At 38.6% G+C, this 23,714-nt stretch overlaps 1 protein-coding gene across 2 annotated transcripts in view; it reads left to right on the top strand.

Annotated features, from left to right (window-relative positions):
• GPC6 (glypican 6) overlaps positions 1 to 23,714 on the top strand; it is a 1,085,536-nt gene that overhangs the window by 260,378 nt on the left and 801,444 nt on the right. For both annotated transcript variants that reach the window (XM_082675491.1, XM_082675490.1), the window contains exon 2: positions 12,929 to 13,087. In XM_082675491.1, coding sequence (XP_082531617.1) covers positions 12,929 to 13,087 — 159 coding nt within the window. The remainder of the gene's footprint in view (positions 1 to 12,928; positions 13,088 to 23,714) is intronic.

The raw sequence follows: 23,714 nt of genomic DNA, 5'->3' as shown, positions 1-23,714 counted from the left end.
CAATCTGATAAATAAAGTATTTCCTTAGATTAAATGATATTGATTTAATCAATTTAATCAGTTATTTTGCATATTTGGATTTTAAGGGCTGGGTAAAAGCAACACTACACGTGGTTTTCATGTCCATTGTCGGATATAGGAAACTATCGATTCTACGTCCTTTGAGGCCAGTATGAGAAATATATTCTCAAAAAAGAGACTATGAAGAAGAAAAGGCTGTCATTATTCCTAGTGTCCCTTAAGTATTGAGTTTTTATTCCTGTTGAGGTCTGTTTTAAGTTAAAAATAAGATACTTCTTTAAAACAATATGTAAAGGCATTTTTAAATTGTCTTTAAGCGGTATGTTCTTTAAAATTCAATTTGGTCTTCATTTCTCCTTTAAATATATAGGGATATGTGCTTTAATTTCAGGAGAGTTTTTGTTCCTTTCTCTTCGAGGTTCTGTACTCCTTTTGGTTTAAAACCATGGCTGGGCTTTAATCACACAAATTTTTGAATGATAATGCTTGACTATACCACTGTCATCTGAACACTGACATTTTAAAGCCCCAGGTTGGAAAGGATGATGGAATTTATTATAGCATCTGAAGTGGTATCATGTTAAAATCTAGGTCCCCATACACAAATTTTAGAAAGAGACCTCTTGCCCTTTATTAATTGCAAAAGTGACACCAAGGGAAAGGACTATCTGCTTTTTGTAGGCCTCCCATCACTCACCTGTGAAATAGAGGCTGAGTGAAATTTACCTATGGGCATCCATCTTAAATGATTAGTGGGAGTTAAAGTAATTATTATAAATTATAACAATTTACAGCTCTATGAGTTGTAAAAGGTTAGATATTACAGTTTCATTGTCATAAAGGCAGACATTTAAAGAAATATACAGTTATAGACTGTACCATAGATCTTCCAACATTTCCAGTCACTTTGCCTTTTATTCCTTTACTCTATATGATATGATCAGTGTTGCAATCATGGTTTTTACAGATGCCTACTAAAATTGCAGTATTTTATGGGAAAGAAAAATAATTTTTCATCCTGGCTTACATGCAGTTCAGTTTGATTAGGTTCTTAATCACTCTCACCTAGCCTCGGCCCCTTTACGAAATTGGTCTGCCCTAGTTTACAGCCATTGGGCTTTGAACAGTAAATCCTAAGTTCTCAAGTGAGCTGTCATATAATTTATTAAGAATGCTGATCTGCTGTTATCAGGGTCAAAAACAAGCCCTCTGTAGGTCGGTTTATTGTATATCACCACAGGATCACCAAATTCAATTGTAAAAACTGCTAACTTTGAGTGAGCAAACACGGGTGTGGGATTACAGATGCAATAAACTTGAAATTCATCATCATCTCTGGATGAATTTGTAGGTGGCAGTTGGCTTGATATATGCTTATGGGTTACAGAACAAGAGAGACATAAGTCAGCATCTCTGGTCAGTTGACATGCAGACGGTCACTGGGAACTGGTGACTGGTGAACTGGAACTGGAACTGGCACTGGCACCTGGATTGGCAAGCAGTCTCGAAACAGTATAACTAGATTTTTACAAAGCATGCCCATAATGATGCCATTCAGGCTGTAGAATTGTAGATATCTTTGAACATTTGAATATGAAGTTTTTTGGCAGTTCCTAAGACAACATGGCAAATGAATTGTGAGCCGGCGTGAGATTGGCAACATATTTATCAGTGCTACTTAAAACCCCGTGTTCTAGATTAGCAATTATGGATCTCTCTTATGGGTCCCAAGACAATGTGTCTATGAAACACAAGTGGAAAATAAGCCTGTATAAAATTTTTTAGGAAGAATGGTAAAGATGTCTCAGACATCTCTAAGAATACTTCTAAGCAGGACATCTTGATATCATCGAAGAAGAAAACATGCATAGGATCAGTTCAACCTACCTAAAGAAGCATTGGCTATTTATAGTTTCACAAGTATGCATTAGTAAGTGGGCTTTTGGCCCTCTTTATTATTGCTTCAACACAGTATTGAACTTTGGCTTCCAAACTTTTTGCCTACAATGTACTGTAAGAAATAACATTGTTAATTACAAAGCAGCGCATACATGCAATACACAACGGTAGCAAAACCTTCACAAGAAACACTTACCCTTAATTCATAGGATGAGCTCTGAAATACTCTATTCTGTTTTAAACATGAATGCTTGTGGACATGTGCTAAATGATTTCAGGTCCTGCAGTTTGAAAGATATGCAAGCCAGGGTGAAGTGAGAGAAACAGGTGAAACCTTTACTTGGATGTCCCTGCTTGCTATTGAAACATGAGAGATAGGCAGTACCACTACTGCTTGCCTAGAGATTAAGTAGGCAAAGTTACAATTAAAGAGCTTCTGTAATTAACGCTGTGCCTGTAAGAGTCCTTAGCGGCTGGAAGGTGACTGAATGGTGAGAATTACGTGCTTTTTACAACAGATCTTATGCTTATCTGTAAGGTAGTCTTAATTCATAGATATATCTTTCCTTGCTGGACTCCAAGCTTCTTAAGCAGACTCTTCTTATCCCTTAGCACCAAGCATAGTACTTAACCTGTTACTTGTTATGTTATAAATGGTAATTGAATAAGTGAATGGATGGATGAACGACTGAAGAGAACAAAAGAGTCAGATGTACTCATCATTTATTACAGAACTTTCCATGTGCCAGCAGCTATGCTAGGACAGTGAGTACTACAAAGGTAAATAAGACAGGCTCATAATGGCTGGTTTGGGGTATAATAGCAGTGGGTATGAGCAAATGGCTGTGGGATAATGAACCTTAGGTCTTTCATAACAGTAGCATAGAGGAACAGCTTCCTTCTCAACTCTGTCCCTGTGTCCTGGAATAGCAGCCACAGTCTGGGAGTGAAGATTGCAAAATGTGGGTCAATCACTTTGGTTTACCTTTCCGTGACATTAGCCCTGCTTGTGACTCATGGTGACTTTTCCTTTAAGCACACCTATTAGCCATGGTCCCCACTCTCCAACGTTCCTGTAATAACTACTCTATTTCACTCCTTTTCGCCTCTCTGGGGAATTCTTTACTGTACGTTAGTAGCTGGAAATGGCTGGGAAGAGCCAATTTTCTTCTGAGGCAAATAGGTATTTGGCCCATAGATGTCAATGTGGGTTGCAGAAATGGCAGATTCCACTGGTCTAGGGTCATTTTAATTGAATTTGGGGACTTAACTAATTGAAAGAAAAAGCCAACCAACAACATACAGTACTTGAACTTCATGTCATGGTGCACCTGAACTGGCACATACTAGCCAGTGAGAACTCACTTAAATTTGCAGGAATTTTGGGAACCTATTATTAAGTACAGTCATTATTTAAAAACCACATTGTATAAATTTACAGTTAAATTAATTGTTAAGAATAGGGTAATAAATTCTCAAAATTTATCACCTTCTAATCATTTTATTGTTTGTTACACTCTTGAGGTCTTCATATCTGTATGGAGGAAGTGTTATGTGATGGTGTGTTGCTGCACACCTGTTCCCAACTTGAAATTCAGTAACATCATTTTGGTAACTAGAAATGAGAGAATTTATACCTTGGAAATTGGAAAACTATAAGTCGGGGCTCCCCTTCAAAACCTAGAGCTGGTTGTTAAACACTTGCCAACACAGCGCTGACTCCATCTCCAATATCTCAGATACTGGGATTGATGGGCACTGAGAAGGGAAAAAAAAAGAATAAACAATGGTTCTACACTTTAGTAAACAGATAATCATAGCCAATCGTAGTAAGTGCCATTGTAGATGGTTTAGGAGATAGTAGAGCCAGTACACAGGTTTCCATACGTTCTCTTTTCATGGAGTTCTTAGTCTTAGTGTCTGTATCACTCATGGTTCTTCAGAGAAACAGAACCATCTCTCTCTATATAAAGAGAGATACACAGACACACACACATACATGCTATACCACCTACATATTTATGTGTGTACAGTGTGTGTGTATATATATATATATACACACACACATACTGTGTAACCTACATATGTGTGTGTGTGTGTGTATGTGTATACACAGAGAGAGAGAGAGGTTTATTTTTAGGAACTGGCTCAAGAGATGTGTTTGGGGGGCCGGCAGTTCTGAAATCTGTAGGGCAGGCAGGCAGTCTGAAAACTCAAAGCTGATGTTGCAGTCTTAAGGCAGAATGTCTTTTTCTCAGGGAAGCCTCCGTTTTTGCTCATGAGGGCTTTCAGTCCATTGCATGAGGCCCGCCCTCATCCAATTATAGAGGGTAATCTCCTTTACTTAAAAATCAGACATCTTAACCACATCTACAAAATACCTTCACAGCAACACCTAGATTAATGTTTCATTAAATTACTGGGTACCGTAGCCTAGACACATTGACACAAAAGTGTAATTTTTCTGTGGTGCTCCTAGGCTAGAGGAAATACTATTTTACTTCTTGTTAAATTCAAACAACTCACTATTTATACCCTGAAGAACTTAGTAGCCATTTGAAAATATAATACACATAGAATGTAAGAAAAAGATAGGTGTACATCACAACGAAAGGGGAGATGAGGGCGTGAGGTTTCTGATACCTTGACTTGGCTTTTTGGTTATCTTGTTCTCAGACACCTACAGATTATAACTGAAGTTTTCCGTACTTAGATAACTTTCAGTTTGATTTTGAAATACAGAAATAGTGAAATCAAGATTTCTTTACTGGACTTCACTCTCGGAGAACTATCTTGAAACTAAAAATTAACTTTTTGGATGTTGATGAGATTTTATTATCATTTAACTGCTTCCTATATGAGCATTTTATATTTTATATTGAACGTACAACCTGGTGAATGCAGTACTCAGAGGAGTAGGAAAGGGAAGTTCCCCTTGGGAGATTGTTGAGTTTATCAGAATGGCTATTTATCAGAAGGTGAATCTCTTGGGAAAGCACGCTCATTAATTCCACTGTCCATCTTTCCCCAGTTCATTTTCAGTACACCTCTGGGGTGGGTACTGCCTTTTGATCATTTCTCACTCCAATGTTTTTCTGATTATATTAATACTTGAAACAATTTTTAAATTAATTTTCATTGGAGTGTAGTCGCTTTACAATGTTGTGTTAGTTTCTGCTGTACAGCAAAGTGAATCAGCTATACATATACATATATCCCCTCTTTTTTGGATTTCCTTCCCGTTTAGGTCACCACAGAGCCCTGAGTTGGGTTCCCTGTGCTGTACAGTAGGTTCTCATTAGTTATCTATTTTATACATAGTATCAATAGTGTATATATGTCAATCCCCATCTCCCAATTCATCCCACCCCCTTTCCCCCTTGGTATCCATATGTTTGTTCTCTATATCTGTGTCTCTATTTCTTCTTTGCAAATAAGATCATCTAGATTCCACACATATGTGGTAATATACGATATTTGTTTTTCTCTTTCTGACTTCATTCTGTATGACAGTCTCTAGGTCCATCCACTTCTCTACAAATGACCCAATTTCATTCCTTTTTAGGGCTGAGTAATATTCCATTGTATATATGTACCACATCTTCTTTATCCATGACAGCAAGATTCAGAGATATGATGAGAAGAAGCTGAGAAAACTCAAGGAATGACAAAATAATTCATCTCTTCCCTTTTGCCGTGACCTAGGTGCAAAAAACTTTTACTCTTATTAAATGTCCTCCCTCCTTTGGCTTTAGAATAGTCAACTACAACACTGTGATTCATCAGTTAGCTTTGAGATTGCATTTTACATTGGCTTTGCATTAATTTTTTTACGAAAAAAATGGTGTAATAAGTTGTGTGGCTATTTTGTGACATATTTTGAATTGTGGAATCACATCGTTGTTAAGATTTGCTGTTGTCCCTGTGAAATTTAACCACAATTTTGTTGAGCTATTTCCTATGCCAAAGAAGACAAGTTGCAGCAAATAATTTTTTTTTCTGAAATCTTTCTATTCTTTACTTTTTTAAACAAATACTGGGAAAGAATATGCTATGTATTCTTGTGTGTGTGTATGTGTATGCACGCGTATGTGTCTACACTTACAAATTACTGATGATCGTTTGTGTTAGGACAGTGCTTTCATTAAATGTCTCAAAATTTTACATGTATGAATTAAGTAAGACATGTCATGTTAAGACAAGGAGAAACCTCTTCTATTTAAAAATGATCAAACTATCGACAGAGTTAACAATTTTATAATATATTGAGTCAAAGTAAGATGTGAGAAGAAGGAAAGATCACTTTTGGCACTCTCACTGCTGCATGCTCTGTAAGACCATCTTGATTCAAGCAGTGCCCATTCTCTATCCCCCAGACCCCTCACCCCTTGTTAATTCTAACCACTCTTTATTCTATGCCCCATCTTCACCCCCCAGACCATCAGCTTTTCTAAATAACAGAAGCAAGGAAATGGTAAAGACCCAAATCATTGGCAGAAGATCTATGGAGGTGGGATCTATACCATCTAGAGCAGAATGTTTGAAATCGTTTCTCTGCAATTCTTGGAACAGATTTAAACAATTAACTCATGGGTGCCACTCAAAGGATTTATTTTTACAAAATGCAGAGTGAAAATTTTATAACTAAAAGCGTTAGTACGTAAAGTCTTTATCAGCAAGTTGACAACATCAAGGATGACACTATTATAGGTGACTTGAGTGATAAGATCCACTGAAGTATACTGAACATGAATTGAATTTCTTAGAACTTGTGTAAAAGTTTGAAGATTTTTCATCATGGTACTGAACAACTTTGTTAAAGAAAAGCAGCCCTTCACGAAATGGAAGGATCGTTTATAATAACGCTTCACAATGAAAAATGTTGAAGAAGCGCTTATTTGGAGGTTTGGGGAATTTGAACTTAAAGAATGAACTAGAACATACATTTGAAAAATGTGGCTTTCCTAAGGTCTGCCACTTCTTATTAGCCCATATAGGAACTTTATGACACCAAAAACTGTCCAGAGCTATTAACTCCAATTTAAATTTTCTTAGCTATCAGAAACTCTAGCTGTAAGTTCACTTATTCTAGGGTATTTTACTTCCCTAAACCTGTTTCCTTGGATTCTTTGCTTCAGTCAACTTCCCAGGCACTAGATGAACAAAATGATTGTTTATTTGAGGTGACATATAAAATGATGAGACTCTAGCTTGGTACCAGACACAGCTAATTGACTGCGGGGGTTTTAATAGTTCAAGGATGAGAGAACTTTGGCATAGAACGTATGCTCTGAAGAGGGCCAAGTCTAAGACAAATATTGCACTCTAATCAAATGGTATTTGGAGGTTCAGACGCTGAAGTGCTCTGTGTTGTGAGATCTTGCCATCTTCTTTGTACTTTTTAAAGTGTTTTGATTTCCTACCTACCTTCTAGGAGGTGCCAGGGTAGTAATTTCCCTCCACACTCCCAACACTATAAAAGCCAAGAGTTTGTCTATAGTCTGTGAAATGTGACTCATTCGGGGTACTTCATTTTTGTTGTTTGTTTATTTGGAATGTGCATTCTGAGATCCCTGCGTGTCACCTCCGAGGGCAGAGAGTCTCCTGCAGGCGGCCCACAGAAGCTGACTCCTGTGGTTAATGAGGTCCTCCTGTCTCCTGCTCTTTCCCACCGTGCCACTCACCAAGTCTATTCCTGGCAGCTTTCAGACCCTGGGCCATCCCTGGAGGGAGCTCGATCTGGCAGAAATCACATTTCTGCTGTCACCTCAGCATCCTGGAGTGAAAACAAACACCTGGGCAGGCATTTGGGGAAAGGCATTGTAAAGAGTGACACACAGTTGAAAGGAACATGTAGGAGGAGCAGCCCCATCTCTTCTGTCTTGGAAAACAGATGACAGTTTATGGTCTGATTGTATGTCCCCAAGCCTTTGCTCACTCCATAACTTCCTGGTGGAACACCTCTCTTCCACATTTTCGATTTCTTTTGTTTATTTTAGAGCTAATGAAGATTTCTATAAAAACACAGGGACTCAGGAATTCACTGGCATGAACTTCAGGTGCCCTAAGAAAGCAGGCACCTGTGTAAGCTGATTTCCTGACCTTGTGTCTCATCTTGCGGGATGTGAACCTATCATCATGATTTGCACATAGATTTTTCAATACATGTTTGCTATGTCAGGGTACAGTCATCATAGTTTCAATCTCACATTTTCTGCCTGGAACCAGCTATTTAGTATCTTTATTATTAGTGATCTTGGAGGTGCCTGGTGGTACTCCAGTTGAGCCAAATATTGTATCTAGTTATGTAATAGATAACATCTAGAGAACCTAAGGGGATTTGAGAAAGGAGTGTGGGTGGGGAAATCTAAAAGGACAACATATTTTTCTCCCTCATAAATTACAGCTTTGGAAGAATCCCATTATTAATACAAATACTCTTAAGTATCAGGAAGTATTTAAACTGAGAAAAGTTTCGTATTCTTGCTCTTTGGAGAAATTGGAACAGGAAGGGTGAGAGGTAATTCTTTATACAGCCAAGTAGCTGTCGTGTCTGATTTCAGAAAGTCAATATTTCAGGTGTTACAGACCCTGTGGTCTCTGTCTAACTACTCTTCTGTTCTAACCCTAAAGCAGCCATAGACAAGGCATGAATGAGTAGGTGGGACTGTTTTCCGATAAAACTTTATTTATGAGAGGGGAGGGGCAATATAGGGGTCGGGGATTAAGAGGTACAAACCATTATGTATAAAATAAGCTACAAGGATATATTGTACATCACAGGGAATATAGCCAATATTTTATAATAACTATAAATGGAGCATAACCTTTAAAAATTGTGAATCACTGTACTGTACACCTGTAACATAATACTGTACATCAACTATTCTTTAATAAAAATTTTTTTAAAAAACTTTATTTATGGACAATTAAATTGGAATTTCATAAAGCTTCACATAGCACAAAATATCATTCTTTTGATTTTTTAGAACCATTTTGCTCACAGGTCCTACAAAAACAGATGGTAGGCTGGCTTTGGCCCAGAGGCTATGGTTTGCACGCCCCTGTTCTAGGGCCCAAACTAAAATAAGTAAATGAACCTACTCACAACAAATTGTCCAGTTGTCCTGAGTCTTTTTGGCCATTCAAAGTCATTAGGTTGTTTTGGCAGTTAGCAGTGGCCTCAAATTAGGGGGAGAGAGGAGCTGTTCAGGAGTTTAATTCCTCCACAGCCTTCTCACCTAGTGATGTGTTAGGAAGGAAGCAAGGCTCAGTCTCAGTGGACCACAGGTTTCATGGGCGCTGGTCCTGTGTGTTTGGGGACACTGTCGTCGTCGTCTTTTCCTAGGAACTCTAAGAAGAGCTTTGCACCGAAGAGTTACTCTTCCTATAGTACGATTCGTCAACATTCTGGTGATCTCCCCATCTGTTCACTTTCTCTCTCCATCTTTTTTATCTCTGTCTCTCTGTCTCTTTCATTATCTCTCTGCCAGGGACCCGTACAGAGGAGGAGACATGAGTTGACTTCTTAAGGACACTTTAGTTCAATTAAAAAAATCGAACACTGCTTTGAGTTAATAGGGCAGCCTCTTACATATATTTCCATGACTATATATACACACACACAAGAAATAAATTTGGTTTAAATTTGTCCCACTAAGAAGTATCTTTCTCTTTTTATTTATCACTTGACATAAAATACTGATTTTCTTGGAGTGATTAGAGATTATCAGACCTCCAATCCAATCTAATTTCATGAATGTAGATCTACAGGGTTTCTTCCACAAGTATCCTGAATACAGCTATTTCCCTCAGGTCATAAAATGTTTATTTTCTTTTGGTCAGTTTTTCACCGGAAGTCCCATGCATTTTGTTGTAAACTCAGTTGTAATGATTCAGAAGTAGAATGCAGTCCTGATGTACTAAATCTTGAGAAATGGACATTTCATTTGTGCATAATATAGTAGGAAATGGAGTAGGGGGAAATAGGAAACGGAGTAGGGGGATTTAAGAAAATGGTTTATAACAGGTCAGGGAAAGGAACATTCTGTAAAGTTGTTAGTATTAAATATCCACTTAATCTGGAAAAAGAGAGTTGTTCTTATCAGTTAGCCTTGGTATTTTATAAAAAGAAAATTAGTGATTTGTGGACCATTTGCTTTTGATAAAGCCATACTTATTCCTTCCCAGTGTTTTCAACTCTAGAACTACTTTTCTGAATGGGATGTATCAGAATCACATGTGGGAAAATTTCAAAATTCACATTGTTCTATCCCATCTCTTTTTGGCATGGTCAATACCTTCAAATAGGAACTCATCAGGAGCGCACCTGTAGTTGAGCAAGTTGAGTTACCACTCGATGCAGCAAGTGAGGATACACCATGGAGAACCAAAGGGTTTCTCAGTAAGAGGGACTTCAACAGACTCTTCTGTAGGATTTGGATTTGGGTGGGTGATGTTGGGAAGGGTTCCAAGAAGCAGGGCCTCACCCTAGATCGGAGGCTGTCAGAAAGCAGAGGTAATTCTATAATAAGGTATCTCAATAAATATGACCAGCAAGGAGGGAGACTAGGATGAAGATCAATCTGTAAACGGTAAAGAAGTACAGAGGCTCATTTTGCCTGAGAGAGAAGGTATTTTGGGGATGGCACAATCACCTTGTTTCTGTCTGTGCTGAGACAATTTGTTTTAAATTAATTAATTAATTTATTATTTATTTTGGGCTGCATTGGGTCTTCCTGGCTGCGCGCAGGCTTTCTCCAGTTGCGGCGAACGGGGGCTACTCCTCGCGGTGTGCGGGCTTCCCACTGCGGTGGCCTCCCTTGCTGTGAAGCATAGGCTCTAGGTGCACGGGCTTCAGTAGTTGTGGCCCATGGGCTCAGCAGCTGCGGCTCGCGGGCTCTAGAGCGCAGGCTCAGTAGTCGTGGCGCACGGGCTTAGTTGCTTCGCGGCATGTGAAATCCTCCTGGACCAGGGCTCGAACCCGTGTCCCCTGCATTAGCAGGCGGGTTCCTAACCACTGCGCCACCAGGGAAGTCCCTGAGACAAAATTTTGACGTGCCCTTGCTTTGTCTCATTTCATCCTCGTCTCAGGGTAATCTTGTCTGAGGTGGGTGTTCTGTGAGATTGTTTAGGTGTAATAGTTACGGTGACCTGGCTGTGGGTACCGGGCAGGCTGGCTTCCGAATGTTAAGGGCAGCTTGTTTTTTCTTTCTGAATATCTACCCCCTGCCCTCCTTTCTGTCACCACTGTGGTGGCCATTACTTTCTAATGACATATTTCCAAGTTTTTATTATAAAATATTTTAAATGTATAGAAGAGTAATGATAGTAATATAATAAACACTGTGTAACTATCAAGCAACTTATGAAATAAAAGATTATAGATAAAAGTATTTGAGCATTTCTCTCAAATCCTAATTCCTCCTGGGAGGAAACTGTTATCTTGAATTTGATGTTTATCATTCTCAAGTACAATGCATTTTCCTTTCCTTTTAAAAAAAAATATACCTAAGATATTTTATGGTCTCCTTCCCTTCCAGGAATTATGTAAGATCTAACTTTAATACAGACCCGTGATTCTTTTTTATTCTGGGGTTGTTTTAAGTAGGCACTAAAGCATCCAACTGCATGAGACCGACACCCTATACTTCAAACAGGGTCATGGGGACATAGTTTTATATAAGTGCTGTTAAACATTATAAATGAATTGTAATCATCGCGTCAAGCACTCGTTCATTTGGTTTTTCCATGCCCTACAGTGATTTTAATCACAGGGACAATTTGTTGGTTTTATTTAGCAAGATGTTGGGTGGATTTTCCTTCTTCCTTCTGCTGGCTCCGTTAAGCATTTTTGACACTGACGGAGCTGAATCAATTGGAAATTCACATTTTATGCAATAACAGACCATTTTAATTTCATGAAGCAAGGGCTTGGCTTCTACTTGCAAATAGCACCGAAGAAAGCAATATTGTCAAAAGAAGTGGCCCAGTATATCGAGAGATAAATCTATTGAATTAAACCCCAAACTTTCATTACCTTTTGCTTTACATTTCCATACAACATAAGCATTAATTAAACCCATCAGTGCCTTCCTCCTTGCAGGAGAACATTTTCTCTCTGACAAGAAATGTTAACCGAGGGAACATGTGGCACAGGAGACCAGCCATTAAAATCACACTTGCTTTCACTGGGAGGAAAGCTGAGGCATTCTGACGGTCGGATGAGCAGAAACAGAACACAGCGAATGATTGCCATCTTTTCTTGGCCCTGCTGTCTAACAGACTATGGTGATGGGGCTGAATGTCTCTTGCCTCACTTCAGGTTTCCAAAGATAAGCACATTTATAACTGTATTGCATCTCTTGTCACCCGGCGTTACTGGGTACCTTTCAGATGAAAACAGGAAAATTGTCGTGGTCTTCTGGGGTCTTTAATGTACTTTCACTTACGTGACAGGGGCTGGAACTAAATGTCAGGTCTCTTAGTCCCCTTGGGCTGCTACAACAGAAATACCATAAACTGGGTGGCTTATAAACAGCAAACATTTACTTCTCCCAGTTCTGGAGGCTGGGAAGTTTAAGATCATGTCACTGGTAGATTCAGTGTCTGGTGAGGGTCTGCTCCCTGTTTCACAGACCCCATCTTTTGGCTGTGTCCCTAAGTGGCAGAAGGGACAAACTAGCTCCCTGGGGTCTCTTCTAGAAGGGCACCAATCCCATTCATGATCTAATCACCACCCAAAGGCCCCATCTCCTAATACCATCACCTTAGGGGTAAGGATTCTACATATGAATTTTGGGGGGTCATAGACATTCAAACCATGGGGTGGGTTCAACTTCAGTCTGGAGTATTTGGAAGGTTAGATACCCTGAGGCCCAGATAAAAGTTCATGGGGAGGGCTGGGGGGCTGGTGGAACAAGGACCCCAGGATTTGAGGGAGATGTCAGAGAAGCAAACTCCCTGAACCCCTTATCATTCCATGCTGACGTTTACGTACTCCTTGCAGGGGAACACTTAAGAATCTGTCCTCAGGAGTACACGTGCTGCACCACGGAAATGGAAGACAAGCTAAGCCAGCAAAGCAAACTGGAGTTTGAAAACCTGGTGGAGGAGACGAGTCACTTCGTGCGCACCACTTTCGTGTCCAGGCACAAGAAATTTGACGGTAGGTGACAGTTTTTATTTCTCGTTGTTCTGGGTGCGCTTTTCGATGCGAGAGTCTTGATATTATATGAAAAACATTTTCTTTAAGTGGAAGCTTTTCTCTCCTTCTTAAACATTTATAACTGTGTCTATTTTTAGAAAAGGCATGAGCGCTCTTGACAATTTTTATGTCTTGGAAAAAACCTGAGTTAACAAAGAGCTGTTTGGCATTTGTGGTTCGCCTGTGAGATTTATTCTGAATGATTTGGCTTACGTTCTCATTATTAGAGTGATTCTAAGTCAGGTTTTGTCACACCATAGCTTGTCTTCAGTTTCCATCTAGGGATTTGCTTTGAAGTCATTAAATGTCATTTAAAATTATTTGAAATAGAACATCACTTTTAAGAGGACAGGCTTGTTTTAAAATGCCCAGTGACATAGACTCCTTTATTTTAGAGTTTTCCCTTCCTATAGTATAACTACATTTTATATTGTAGTTGCAATGCATCCAGCAGAAGGTTTAGACCCTTCATTTATTTCTTGATAATAAGCAGTCGACTGCATTTCTGTATTCTATTTGTTAAATAAACATTTTGTATTAGAAAGCACAAAGGGTGAAAGTAATTATTACTAGGTTTTCAGCATTGAATTTTCCCATCAGAGCCTCAGAAAGATATCAAAAGCAATCTGACTTTTATCAACTGAATGAACAATAAAAATGATAAAGATAATATTCTTAGGTGGTGAAAGTTGTCAGTGCTCTGTGAAATGAATGCACCTTACTATGGCTCCTTGTAAACCAGACTTGCAAATTGTAGGGACCCTTTTCTGTGCGCCTTTGGATGTAGGAAGTTGCCCGAGGGCAACAGAACCTTCATTCATTTCCTCCAGCGTTTCCAATCAATGCACAACAAAGCCAGTTCAGAAAAACCTTGCCAAAGTTCGTCTTTCTTTTCTTGGGTTTTTTTTTTTTTTTTAATACTCTCTGTAGTAGGCAAAATGTTCTGTTTCATTGCTGTTTTAAACTGGCCACAACAATTTCTTTAAATCAGTGCTCCAGGTTCTAAAAGGCTGGTCCACCTGGTGGTGTTTCAGTACTCAAGATAACGTGACATTTTCCGTGTAATTAAAGGGACTTATATTTTTGCAAGTATGTTTCAGCATCTTCACATTCTTCCTCTGTCTCTCGCTCTGTGTTCAACTGTATATGTGGACGTATATGAAAATAACTTTATTTAGAATTGATGCTGCAAATGTTGTTCCCTTAAATGCAACTAGGAGTACTTGGGAGTTGGCCTTGATTGACAGATTACAAATCCAGTGACCTTCAGGAGCCCCTGAAGGGGCTCCTGTGTTTGAGGAACTGTAATGTATCGGTTCAAACTGAGGCAAATTGAAAGGTCTTATTCTTTGTTACAAAAAGCAGGTGAGGGTGATCTGCTGCTTCTGACTTCTACCTACTTCTTTAGAAAACAACTCTTAGGGCTTTTATAAAGCTGTGCTCCAAAATTAAGTAGGAATAATTCCAGAGCAGTATTCACAGTACATAATATATATTCCTTTAAATAAAAATATTAGACTTAAGGTAGATTTATGGGGAGTTGATTTTGTATTTTTTAATGAGTAAAGCTATTCAGCAAGACTGAGCCAGGTACTTCCTGTATTCTCCTATCAATGATTTTCAATATTTTTGAATTTATAATTGGTAACCCCAGATCTCATTACTCTTACTAAAGAAACCACTCTCTCTTTGTGTGTGTGTGTGTGTGTGTGTGTGTGTGTGTGTGTGTGTGTGTGTGTCTGTCTGTCTGTCTCTCTCTCCCTCTCTGTCTGTCTGTCTCTCTCTCTCTGTCTTTCTCTCTCTGTACAGGTACGTTTTAAATTTTTCTAATGTACTTAGGGGTATTATTGTCAATTGGTTTGACAAGACATTGATTTTGCTAAGATTCAATCTGACGTAGAGGGTGATGAATTCTCTAACAACAGTGCCTTTCATTATAGTTGCATTAGGCTGGGATGGGAGAGAAGATTTTTTTCAAGGAAGCTTTCAGCTAAAATCTAAATGTGATCCTGGTGAGCTCAGCTTCTGAAGAGCTATCTTTAAAAAATTATAAAAATATATAAATTAAAAAGTCACCATTATAATTTCTGATCCTTCATTAGGCAATTTCATGAAGGTCAGCCATGCAATTGTATGATTTATCTTCTTATCCCACAAAGGTGATCCTGCTAAGTCACCTTTCAGGAACGCTGGTGCATTCATGCGGGCAGTTTTCCATTTGTCCCCTTACCTTTCTTCAACCACTTCCTCGTGGCATTTATTGATGACTGTCAGTTGGTGTGCAGAGGAGCCCTGTCTGGGATCAGCTGCGGAATGTTACCCTCTGAGTTTTATTTTCCCGGCTGAGACCAATGGTGCTTTGAGAGACTTCAGGTTTATTTTTAGTAGCTTCCTATTCTGTGGGTCATTTTGCATTATTGCTGGGATCTCTGGATTCCAACGTGTTCATTTTGCATTTCTGCCTCTGGTCCCACTTTCTCAGAGATCTTGGTTTCTCATCTGAATTTTACAGGTGTTTGCTGGCTATGTGTTCTTTATTATATGAAAGACGACTGTATCATATGAGAAGGTGACCACTTTCCTTCCTATTTTCAATAAGTACAGCAACTAATTAAATTGCACCTAATATATGTGATTCAGTCCATACTCTATTCAGAGAGGCTAGATTCTATCACTGTTAATCATTAGTCTATAGTCCTGGCATTCCTTATTATACTAGAAATGTTTTGATTCCATTTAGCTTGTCATTTTGGGGCAGAGGTGACTTTTAAAATTTGAAATTCAAAACCATGTAACAGAACATAAGATTATATTTATTGTCATATTCTTTCCCATTTTCTATGAATATCTTTAGTAATATTTAGAAGATACTGTATAAATTTATAAATATTCATTGCATGGTCAGAAGCTAAACCTGAATGAATATGAATTTTCCCCAACTTTCTTAAATGGCCCAGCTTTGTTCCATAGCCCCATTAGCCGAAATGTGTGGCTGAGAGGCAATGAATAGCAAAAAAGGGTAGCTGAGAGGCAGTGAATTGAAAAACTATATAATATCGATTGCAGAAATTTCCCCTCTCTGGCAGAGAATTTCCTTATAACTGAGCAGCTCTTTTTCTTTTTAAACATAGAGTTGAAATATGATGAATATATATAAAATAAAAGTTTATGTTCTTGGCACTGGTACTTTTCCAAGTATCTTACAAGGTTTTTATTTGTTTGTTTGTTCTGCCTTTTCTGGCCAAATCTCCACCTCTGGCTGCCGTTAACACATCTCTGCAAGCCCCTCACCTGTTGGCCAGGGCCTGGCCACCGCAAATGTTCCCTCAGAATACACAGGGATGCTCTCAATTTGCTCTGTAACCAAGTCCAGGTTTTCTAACACACCCAGTGGTTAAAATTATGGATGAAGACCCAGCCAGGTACACCTGGAAGAATGATCACAACTCTGTTGCCTTACTTCTTGCCTTTGTCACCTCTGCCAAGTACCCCAGACAGCCAGAAGTACATAAACAAATAAACAGATCATATAAAAATACAGAAAAAGTGGCATCTTTGTGTATCCACTCATTTTCCTAGCATTTTTGTGTTTAGTAACTGTCTGACCTGTCCTATTGGTATTTGTATCTAAATCCTAATGGCTGTCATGCTTCTAAGTGTCTAATTTGTTAGGATCCTAGGAAAATAGAGAACAATCCAATACTCTGATAATATTAATGGTGATAATAGGCAACATCTGGCCATGTTCCTTGCCCGTTACAGATGTTAACCTATTTAACACAAGTGAATTGCAGGGCAAAGCCACACAGATACTCAATGGCAGAGTCAGCAACCCGTCCCAGGCTGAGCACTCCTGGATCCTTGCTCTTAGCTGTAACTACCCCATAATCTCTCTCGTGCTTTCCAGCCCCCAAATGTGCTGAGATTTCACCATCAGCCACATCTTTTCCTCTATCTCCCGCTGCCAGTTCTGTCCCATTAATTGTGGGGAGGAGGTGGAAATGTTTTACAGAGAAAAGTGGAAAGAGATTTTTTTTTTTATCCTTAAAAAACGAAAATTACCCATCTAAATATAGTCCACCCCTCAAGGAACCTGGAGCCCGGAGAGAGTAAATGACTTGCCAAGTTTCCACCAAGAAAGATGAAACCAAGACTGTAACTTGATGCTTTTGACTTACATCAGATTTATAAATAGTAATGTGATAGCAAGTCGATATTCAGTTGAAATTCTAACTCAGCTTTTATTTGTTTTGAGTGGACACTGGCTAAAAATTACTGATATTCTTTTAACAAGGAAATAGTGATATTGGTGGGTAAAGAATCTAGCCATATTTTTGGAAAAGAATCTAGCCATATTTTTGGAATCTAGCCATATTTTTTTAGGTAAAGAATCCAGCCATATTTTTATTCCATTGAAGGTCGTCCCTAAATTAAAGGGACGTGAGTGTTTTGTGCAAAAAAAATGTTATTAAATCAATGAAGGCATATTATTTATTTTTCTCACCTCACGAAGGCCTGGTAGCTTCTCTCTCGATGTAGGTACCAGTACCCTCTTCTCCAGAATCCTGTATGGCGTATAGATTATTCAGAGACAGGAACATTTAGTTGAAGGGGTATCTTCTTTTGGCAGTTTTTTCTTCAGATTTATTTGAGCTGGTATTTATTCACATCTGAAGCTCGATATGAGGTTTTTTGTTTAGTATGTTCTCGGCCTTATTATTTTACCCTCCTTCCTGGTTTTTCTTTGCGTGTTTTAATGATACACATTTGTCTGGAGATTTTGGCAGCAAGTATATTTTTTAAAGCAAATTAAAAAAAAACGTTGAGCAGTAATTTCAATCCTCCCAAAGAACTTATTCCATGGTAACACCCTCAGACTTCTCATTTTTACTGAACGCGGGAATAATTTATACATGGCGGCATAATATTTTTGTGCTGCAGATCTGCATGTGTTTTCTTTTTAAATATCACTTCTCATCTATATATTGTAGAGGTGACAATAATGTAATAATATCTTTAAAATAGGGTCTAATTTTCTCACAGAATACACTTATTTGAGAAGCAAAAATTCCTAAGTTATTTTCCTTATGGTAGTAGAATCTTCTGTATTTCCTGTCACATGGGTGATATGTGTGTGTGTGTGTGTGTGTGTGTGTGTGTGAGTGAGATTTCAATTTGGAAACATTTATTCAGAACCTACTGTATAGAAGGCACTTAACTAAGTGTATAGTAGATACAAATATGACTAATAGTGACTAAAATATGGTCAGTCTGTCACAGAGTGTACCTTGTTGGGGAGACATAAGTATAAAACTAACACTAAGGAAGCAGAATCAACTATGCCATAAAGTAGAAGTCCAATGGAAACAGAAAGGAAGGAGTCAAGTATTTTATTGAGAGGCACCAGAGAAGACTTTTGGAAGATGGGACACACAGGACCCTTAAAGAGTGACTTAAGGTGGTGATGGTTAAAGAGGTGACAGGCACCAGAGATTTTGTTTGCATGTCCACAGAGTCCTTGGGACGTGCAAACATAGTTACCGTTGATTGTCCCCCAACAGTGTTACCTTATTGACATTCGGCCTACATTTATGACGTAGATAACCTGTAGAAACCTTTTTGGTCCTGTATCCGTCCGCTATTGTTTTGTAACAACTAACCGCAACATTTCAGGGCATGAACAAGAAGCGTGTCTTTTTCCTTGAATGCGTCTTTGGGTTGGCTGGAGTTTGGCTGTTCTGGCCTGTGCTCAGCTAGGCCTGCCTCTAAACCACGGATCTGGTCTGGTCTGTTCTAGACGTCTTTGGGAAACAGCTCTCTGCCTACGTTCTTCTCACGGTGGAGTTTGGACCTAGCTTAGAATTGGCAGGTGGTCTTCTCAGGTTCCATTGACCAAGGCAAATCTCATGGTGATTCCCAAAATTGACAGGCAGGGTGTATAGAATCCGCATGGAGGTGTGGAGATGGGGGAAGGAGTGGATATTCTACATCCTAATCTACCACAGTCCTCGACTGACTGCTGTTCCTTAAACAACGTTTTACCTTCCACGTTGACATGTGGTATATATATATATTTTTGGCAGGGGGGCAGGGGTGGGGGGAGGCAGATTTTCTAGGAATTTGAGAGTAATAAGTAATTTCTAAACAAAGCACAGTTTGGCAAACACACCCGTTATAGACTACGTCCCATATCCTAGCACATTAACAAGCACACTCAGAACACACACACCACTTCCATGATATTATTCAAGAATAAATAGACGTGATATTTCCATTTCTTTTGCTACTAGCCCCCTTGTTTATTGTACAGAATAACAAGCTAACTGTAATTCGTAAGGGTTATCATGTTAATCAGCGTAGGAAGTAATTAGCCAAATGCCTCCTTGAAGTTTGCTGGGCCACCACCTCAATGACATGTATTTCACCTGGAAGACACTCCTCTGGAAGTCAGGATGTGCTGAATTGGGTTTTAGAAATTGGAGAAATGGTCTCACTGGCATTGGAAAGTAAGTTGCCAATTCTCCCAAAGGGCAGACCTTCCAGAAACAAGAATCAGCAGCCAGGGATTGAGCGTCGCCAGAACTAGTAAGCAGATTTACAAATCACAGATGCCTTCCATGGGCTTGAGATGTGGGAATAGATGATCCATGGCAGGGCGTTCTTTAAATTGCAGTGCACGAAGAACCCAGATCTTTGTACAAGTGAAATTTGTCTCTCTCTCTCTGTCTCTCACTTTCTTTCTTCTCTTTGGACAGATCTTTCAAAACTAAGGAAACACCACTGATCAGCAGCTGTGTGTCCTCTGTGATGGACTACCAATCATTTTCTAATTGTTATACCCGTACCACACACCTTCGAGTAACTGAAAACATTAAGCTCTCAGCGTAGTTGTAATATTATCATCTTATTATCACCAATTCCCTTGTATGGTGGGTTGGCTGAGCAGCTGTTTCACAGACAAGCCGATTTCTTTCAAGTATTACTCTATCAGAGGCTGAAACCAGCCTACCAGAAGGGGTCTTGGTCCTGAATATTAATGAGCAGACAAGTGTCTGTTCCCTGACAGTGGCTCACTAATCCTTTGAGTAAGTATGGCTAAATTACAGGAGAAATTTTATTTCAGTTGAATTGATCTGCCACTGGATAGAGAAAACAGATTTTCTTATTTTAATGAAAATCAAGAAAAATATTTAATGGTATGTAAATTAGAGCTCAGTGGAAACATTTTTGTCTTCAAACCTGAGAACACAGTAGCTCAGTGTGGACTGGTTCAGCTGCATGGTGTGTGTAAAGATGACGGAGACCTCATTATCTCCTGTTAGGTGTGATGTGCAGTGGGAAACAGTATAAGCCCTCACTCTCTAACTGGAATTTTGTATCATTTCTCAAGTGATATGGAATTGGAATAAAAACGGGCTTTCTTCCTTCACTGAGACAATGTAACATCTCCCTTTTCCAAACAAATAACAGGGTAAAGGAATAAGAAAAGTGTTTGTATGCTTTTCTAAGATTCAAAAGAAAATTGTGCAGATGAATCTTTATCTGAAATGACGTACCTTTTCCTGATGGAGTCCCTGAAGTGGGCAGATAGAAAGAACAAGATGGGCATAAATGTGATAACGGTTGAAGCTAGTTGATGAGTCCGTGGGGCTTTATTATAATGTTCTCACTTTTGGGTGATTTCTAAATGTATGTAATTAAATTTTTTTTTAAAAAAGAGAGAACTGACTTGAGCACATACAGGATGAAGATTTCCAGACTGTGAATTCATTCTAGATATAGAACAATGCCAACAGGTATTGCCACTCTGTCTTGCGAATTCAACAGTAGTAAATTACACAGGACATACCATTTTCAAATTGCAGAGATGAACACAACTTATAGAGATTTTTAACTCAGGTCAAGGCCACTTAGCTTCTGCTTCCACCCAACATTTTATTATTGTGTTGCTAGAAGTGGCATCTCTAGTTTATCCACAGGAACAGACCTATTAAAATGAGGCTTAATCCTTAGATCTTCCTGTTAAGTGTGATTCAAAATGTCAAACTCTTGGTTAGAAGATGTATGGACAGCAAGACAAGCAGATTATTCAAACACAAACTTTGGCAAGATTCAGAAGAAAATGTAAAGCATATATTATAAATGCATTGTAAATAACATTTCTATATCACTAGGTAGTCCTCCAGTGATTCTCGGTTGAATGACAACCAGCATGAGCTCTGGGAGTTTGGCATTTTAGCAAACCCAAAGGAAGAGACAGCTTGTCTGAACAGTTAATTCCATATGATTCCATGTATTCCATTAGACAGGAGGAGAATCCTGATCCCACATGTGGAGGTAGAGTTGGTAACCAGCTAATAAGCCTGCATGATTCACGACACTCAGAGAAACTGTAAAACAAATTTAAAAAGTACTGATTACACTTTCAGAATTTTCCATTTATTGTTCTTTCAAAAGGGTTTTTTATATTCATTAAATGGACAAATATTGTTCTTCAGATGATTATATATAGTAGTACATGATCTTCACACTGTTTCCTCCCTACCTAGTGGTTTAATTGAGTCCAAACAACTTGAGAATGAAAAGCAAACTTTGAAGGAAGATAGCAGGAAATCGGGCCTCCAAGGCTTTTCCATGCTGGAAGAAATTGTACTTCTCCACCTATTTTTTATTTCTGAAAATTTCTTTGCATATTTTCTCCTTTTGAAAGAACAGTGCGTGGTCATTATAGGTTTTGGTCCTCTTGCCCTCCTGTCTCCTTCTCCTCAGTGCTTGTGTAGTTGACATCTTATCATTTTCACTTATTTAGTAGTGTTCTTTTAATACTACTCTTTTAAAAAAAAGTATGATCTATTGCGTAGTCCCTCTTGAAGTGTAAGCTCATTAAGTTTCCTATTTCTATTTTATCTTCCTATACTTGACTTAATGTGGAGCATATTGAATAATGCTGCAGTGTTGTCTGACTGTGGCACCGACCTGCACAGACCCAAGGGCACAGACCAGTCCGATGAATTACTTAAGTTCCTATAATAAATATGATAGAAGAAAATAGGAAGCCTTGAATTCTAGTTATCTACTAACTCTTAGGGTCCATAAACCTGGAAGTCATATTTGATTTGAGCAGCATTTATTCCAGTGGATTTAATGGAACTCATTTTAAATTCCCAGAATGAAGATAGTCTTGATTTGGAGTGGAAATAGAGGCCCTTACCTCAAAAAGCGGGATGAGTGCACACACATATACACACACACACACGCACACACACAGGTATATACACATGAGTACAGTGGGGTTAAGGTACAACTAGTCACTTGAAAGACCAGTTAACCCACAGATTTGTGTGTTCAAACACTGGAGATTTTGATTCTGTGGTCCCCTAGGGACTCAGAAATCTTCATTTTGCTTAAGCATCTCACATCTCCGGGTCAGCACACTTGGAGTGTCACTGGTTAAGTGGAGTTGAGAGATCAGTGATCAGGATGTAGATCTGAGTCAGAGAAGAATGACAGCAGCTTTTAAATCTTTGCTTTATCATGTCAAAGTCAGTTTAAGTCTGCCAATAAAACGTCCCCACTATGTAAGGTGGGATTCAAGCATCTTTTGACCAAATGGTGGATTTTACACATTAAGCAAGTTTCTCCTTCGGATTTTGACAGTGAATTACACTCCAGATCCACAACTCATTTTATCTTTTGCTGATCAAAATTATAATTCAGTTGAATTTTTTTATATCTGTGAGCTAAAAAATTATTTTCTTTTTCCTCTTTTATTTTCTAGTTTATAGGATCTAACAGATATTTATTTTTCACCATCTAGAAAATACATTTCAATTTTTTTCTTTTTTTTTTTATTTTTTGGCTTGGGTGATGTTTTCTGAAGCCAAGAATGTAACTTTTTTTTTTTTTTTTTTTTTTGTGGTACGCGGGCCTCTCACTGTCGTGGCCTCTCCCGTTGCGGAGCACAGGCTCCGGACGCGCAGGCTCAGCGGCATGTGGGATCTTCCCGGACCGGGGCACGAACCCGTGTCCCCTGCATCGGCAGGCGGACTCTCAACCACTGCGCCACCAGGGAAGCCCCTGTAACTTATTTTTAATAGCATTTTTTGATTCTAAAGTATTATATGTTTATTATAGAAAACTTGGATTATTTAACTTTAAAGCATTAAAGAAAAAGTTACTTTAAATTTATGCTCACTTGGGGGGAAAAAAAACTGGCTCTGAGAAAACTGAGGTAAAAATGTAATAATACTAATATTTGGTTTGTCATGAAAGCTTATTCAAATAACTTCAAAAAAGAACTCTTAATTAAGGGTTGGAACTCTTAATTCCTGTGTTTAATAGTTTATAAATATAAAATGAAAAGCAGAACCCAGTGTCTGTAGGAGGGAGGGGATTTCCTATTTTCTGGGGATAATATTTCCCTACACTTCATAACATTTGGTCAATAAAACTTTGGGCCACTTTTACTATAATTGAGTTGGTCTTTATTGAGAGTGTAATCAGAACTGTGACAACGTAGTTCTGAAGATTTGAGTGGTGTAATAAATCATGATTTATATTAACGAATAGGTCAAGGATGTAATTAGGA

Source organism: Grampus griseus (genome assembly GCF_964374135.1).
Source record: "Grampus griseus genome assembly, chromosome: 18".
Classification (NCBI taxonomy): domain Eukaryota; kingdom Metazoa; phylum Chordata; class Mammalia; order Artiodactyla; family Delphinidae; genus Grampus; species Grampus griseus.
Note: the sequence above shows the minus strand (reverse complement) of the source record. Positions and strands in the feature narration are given on the sequence as shown.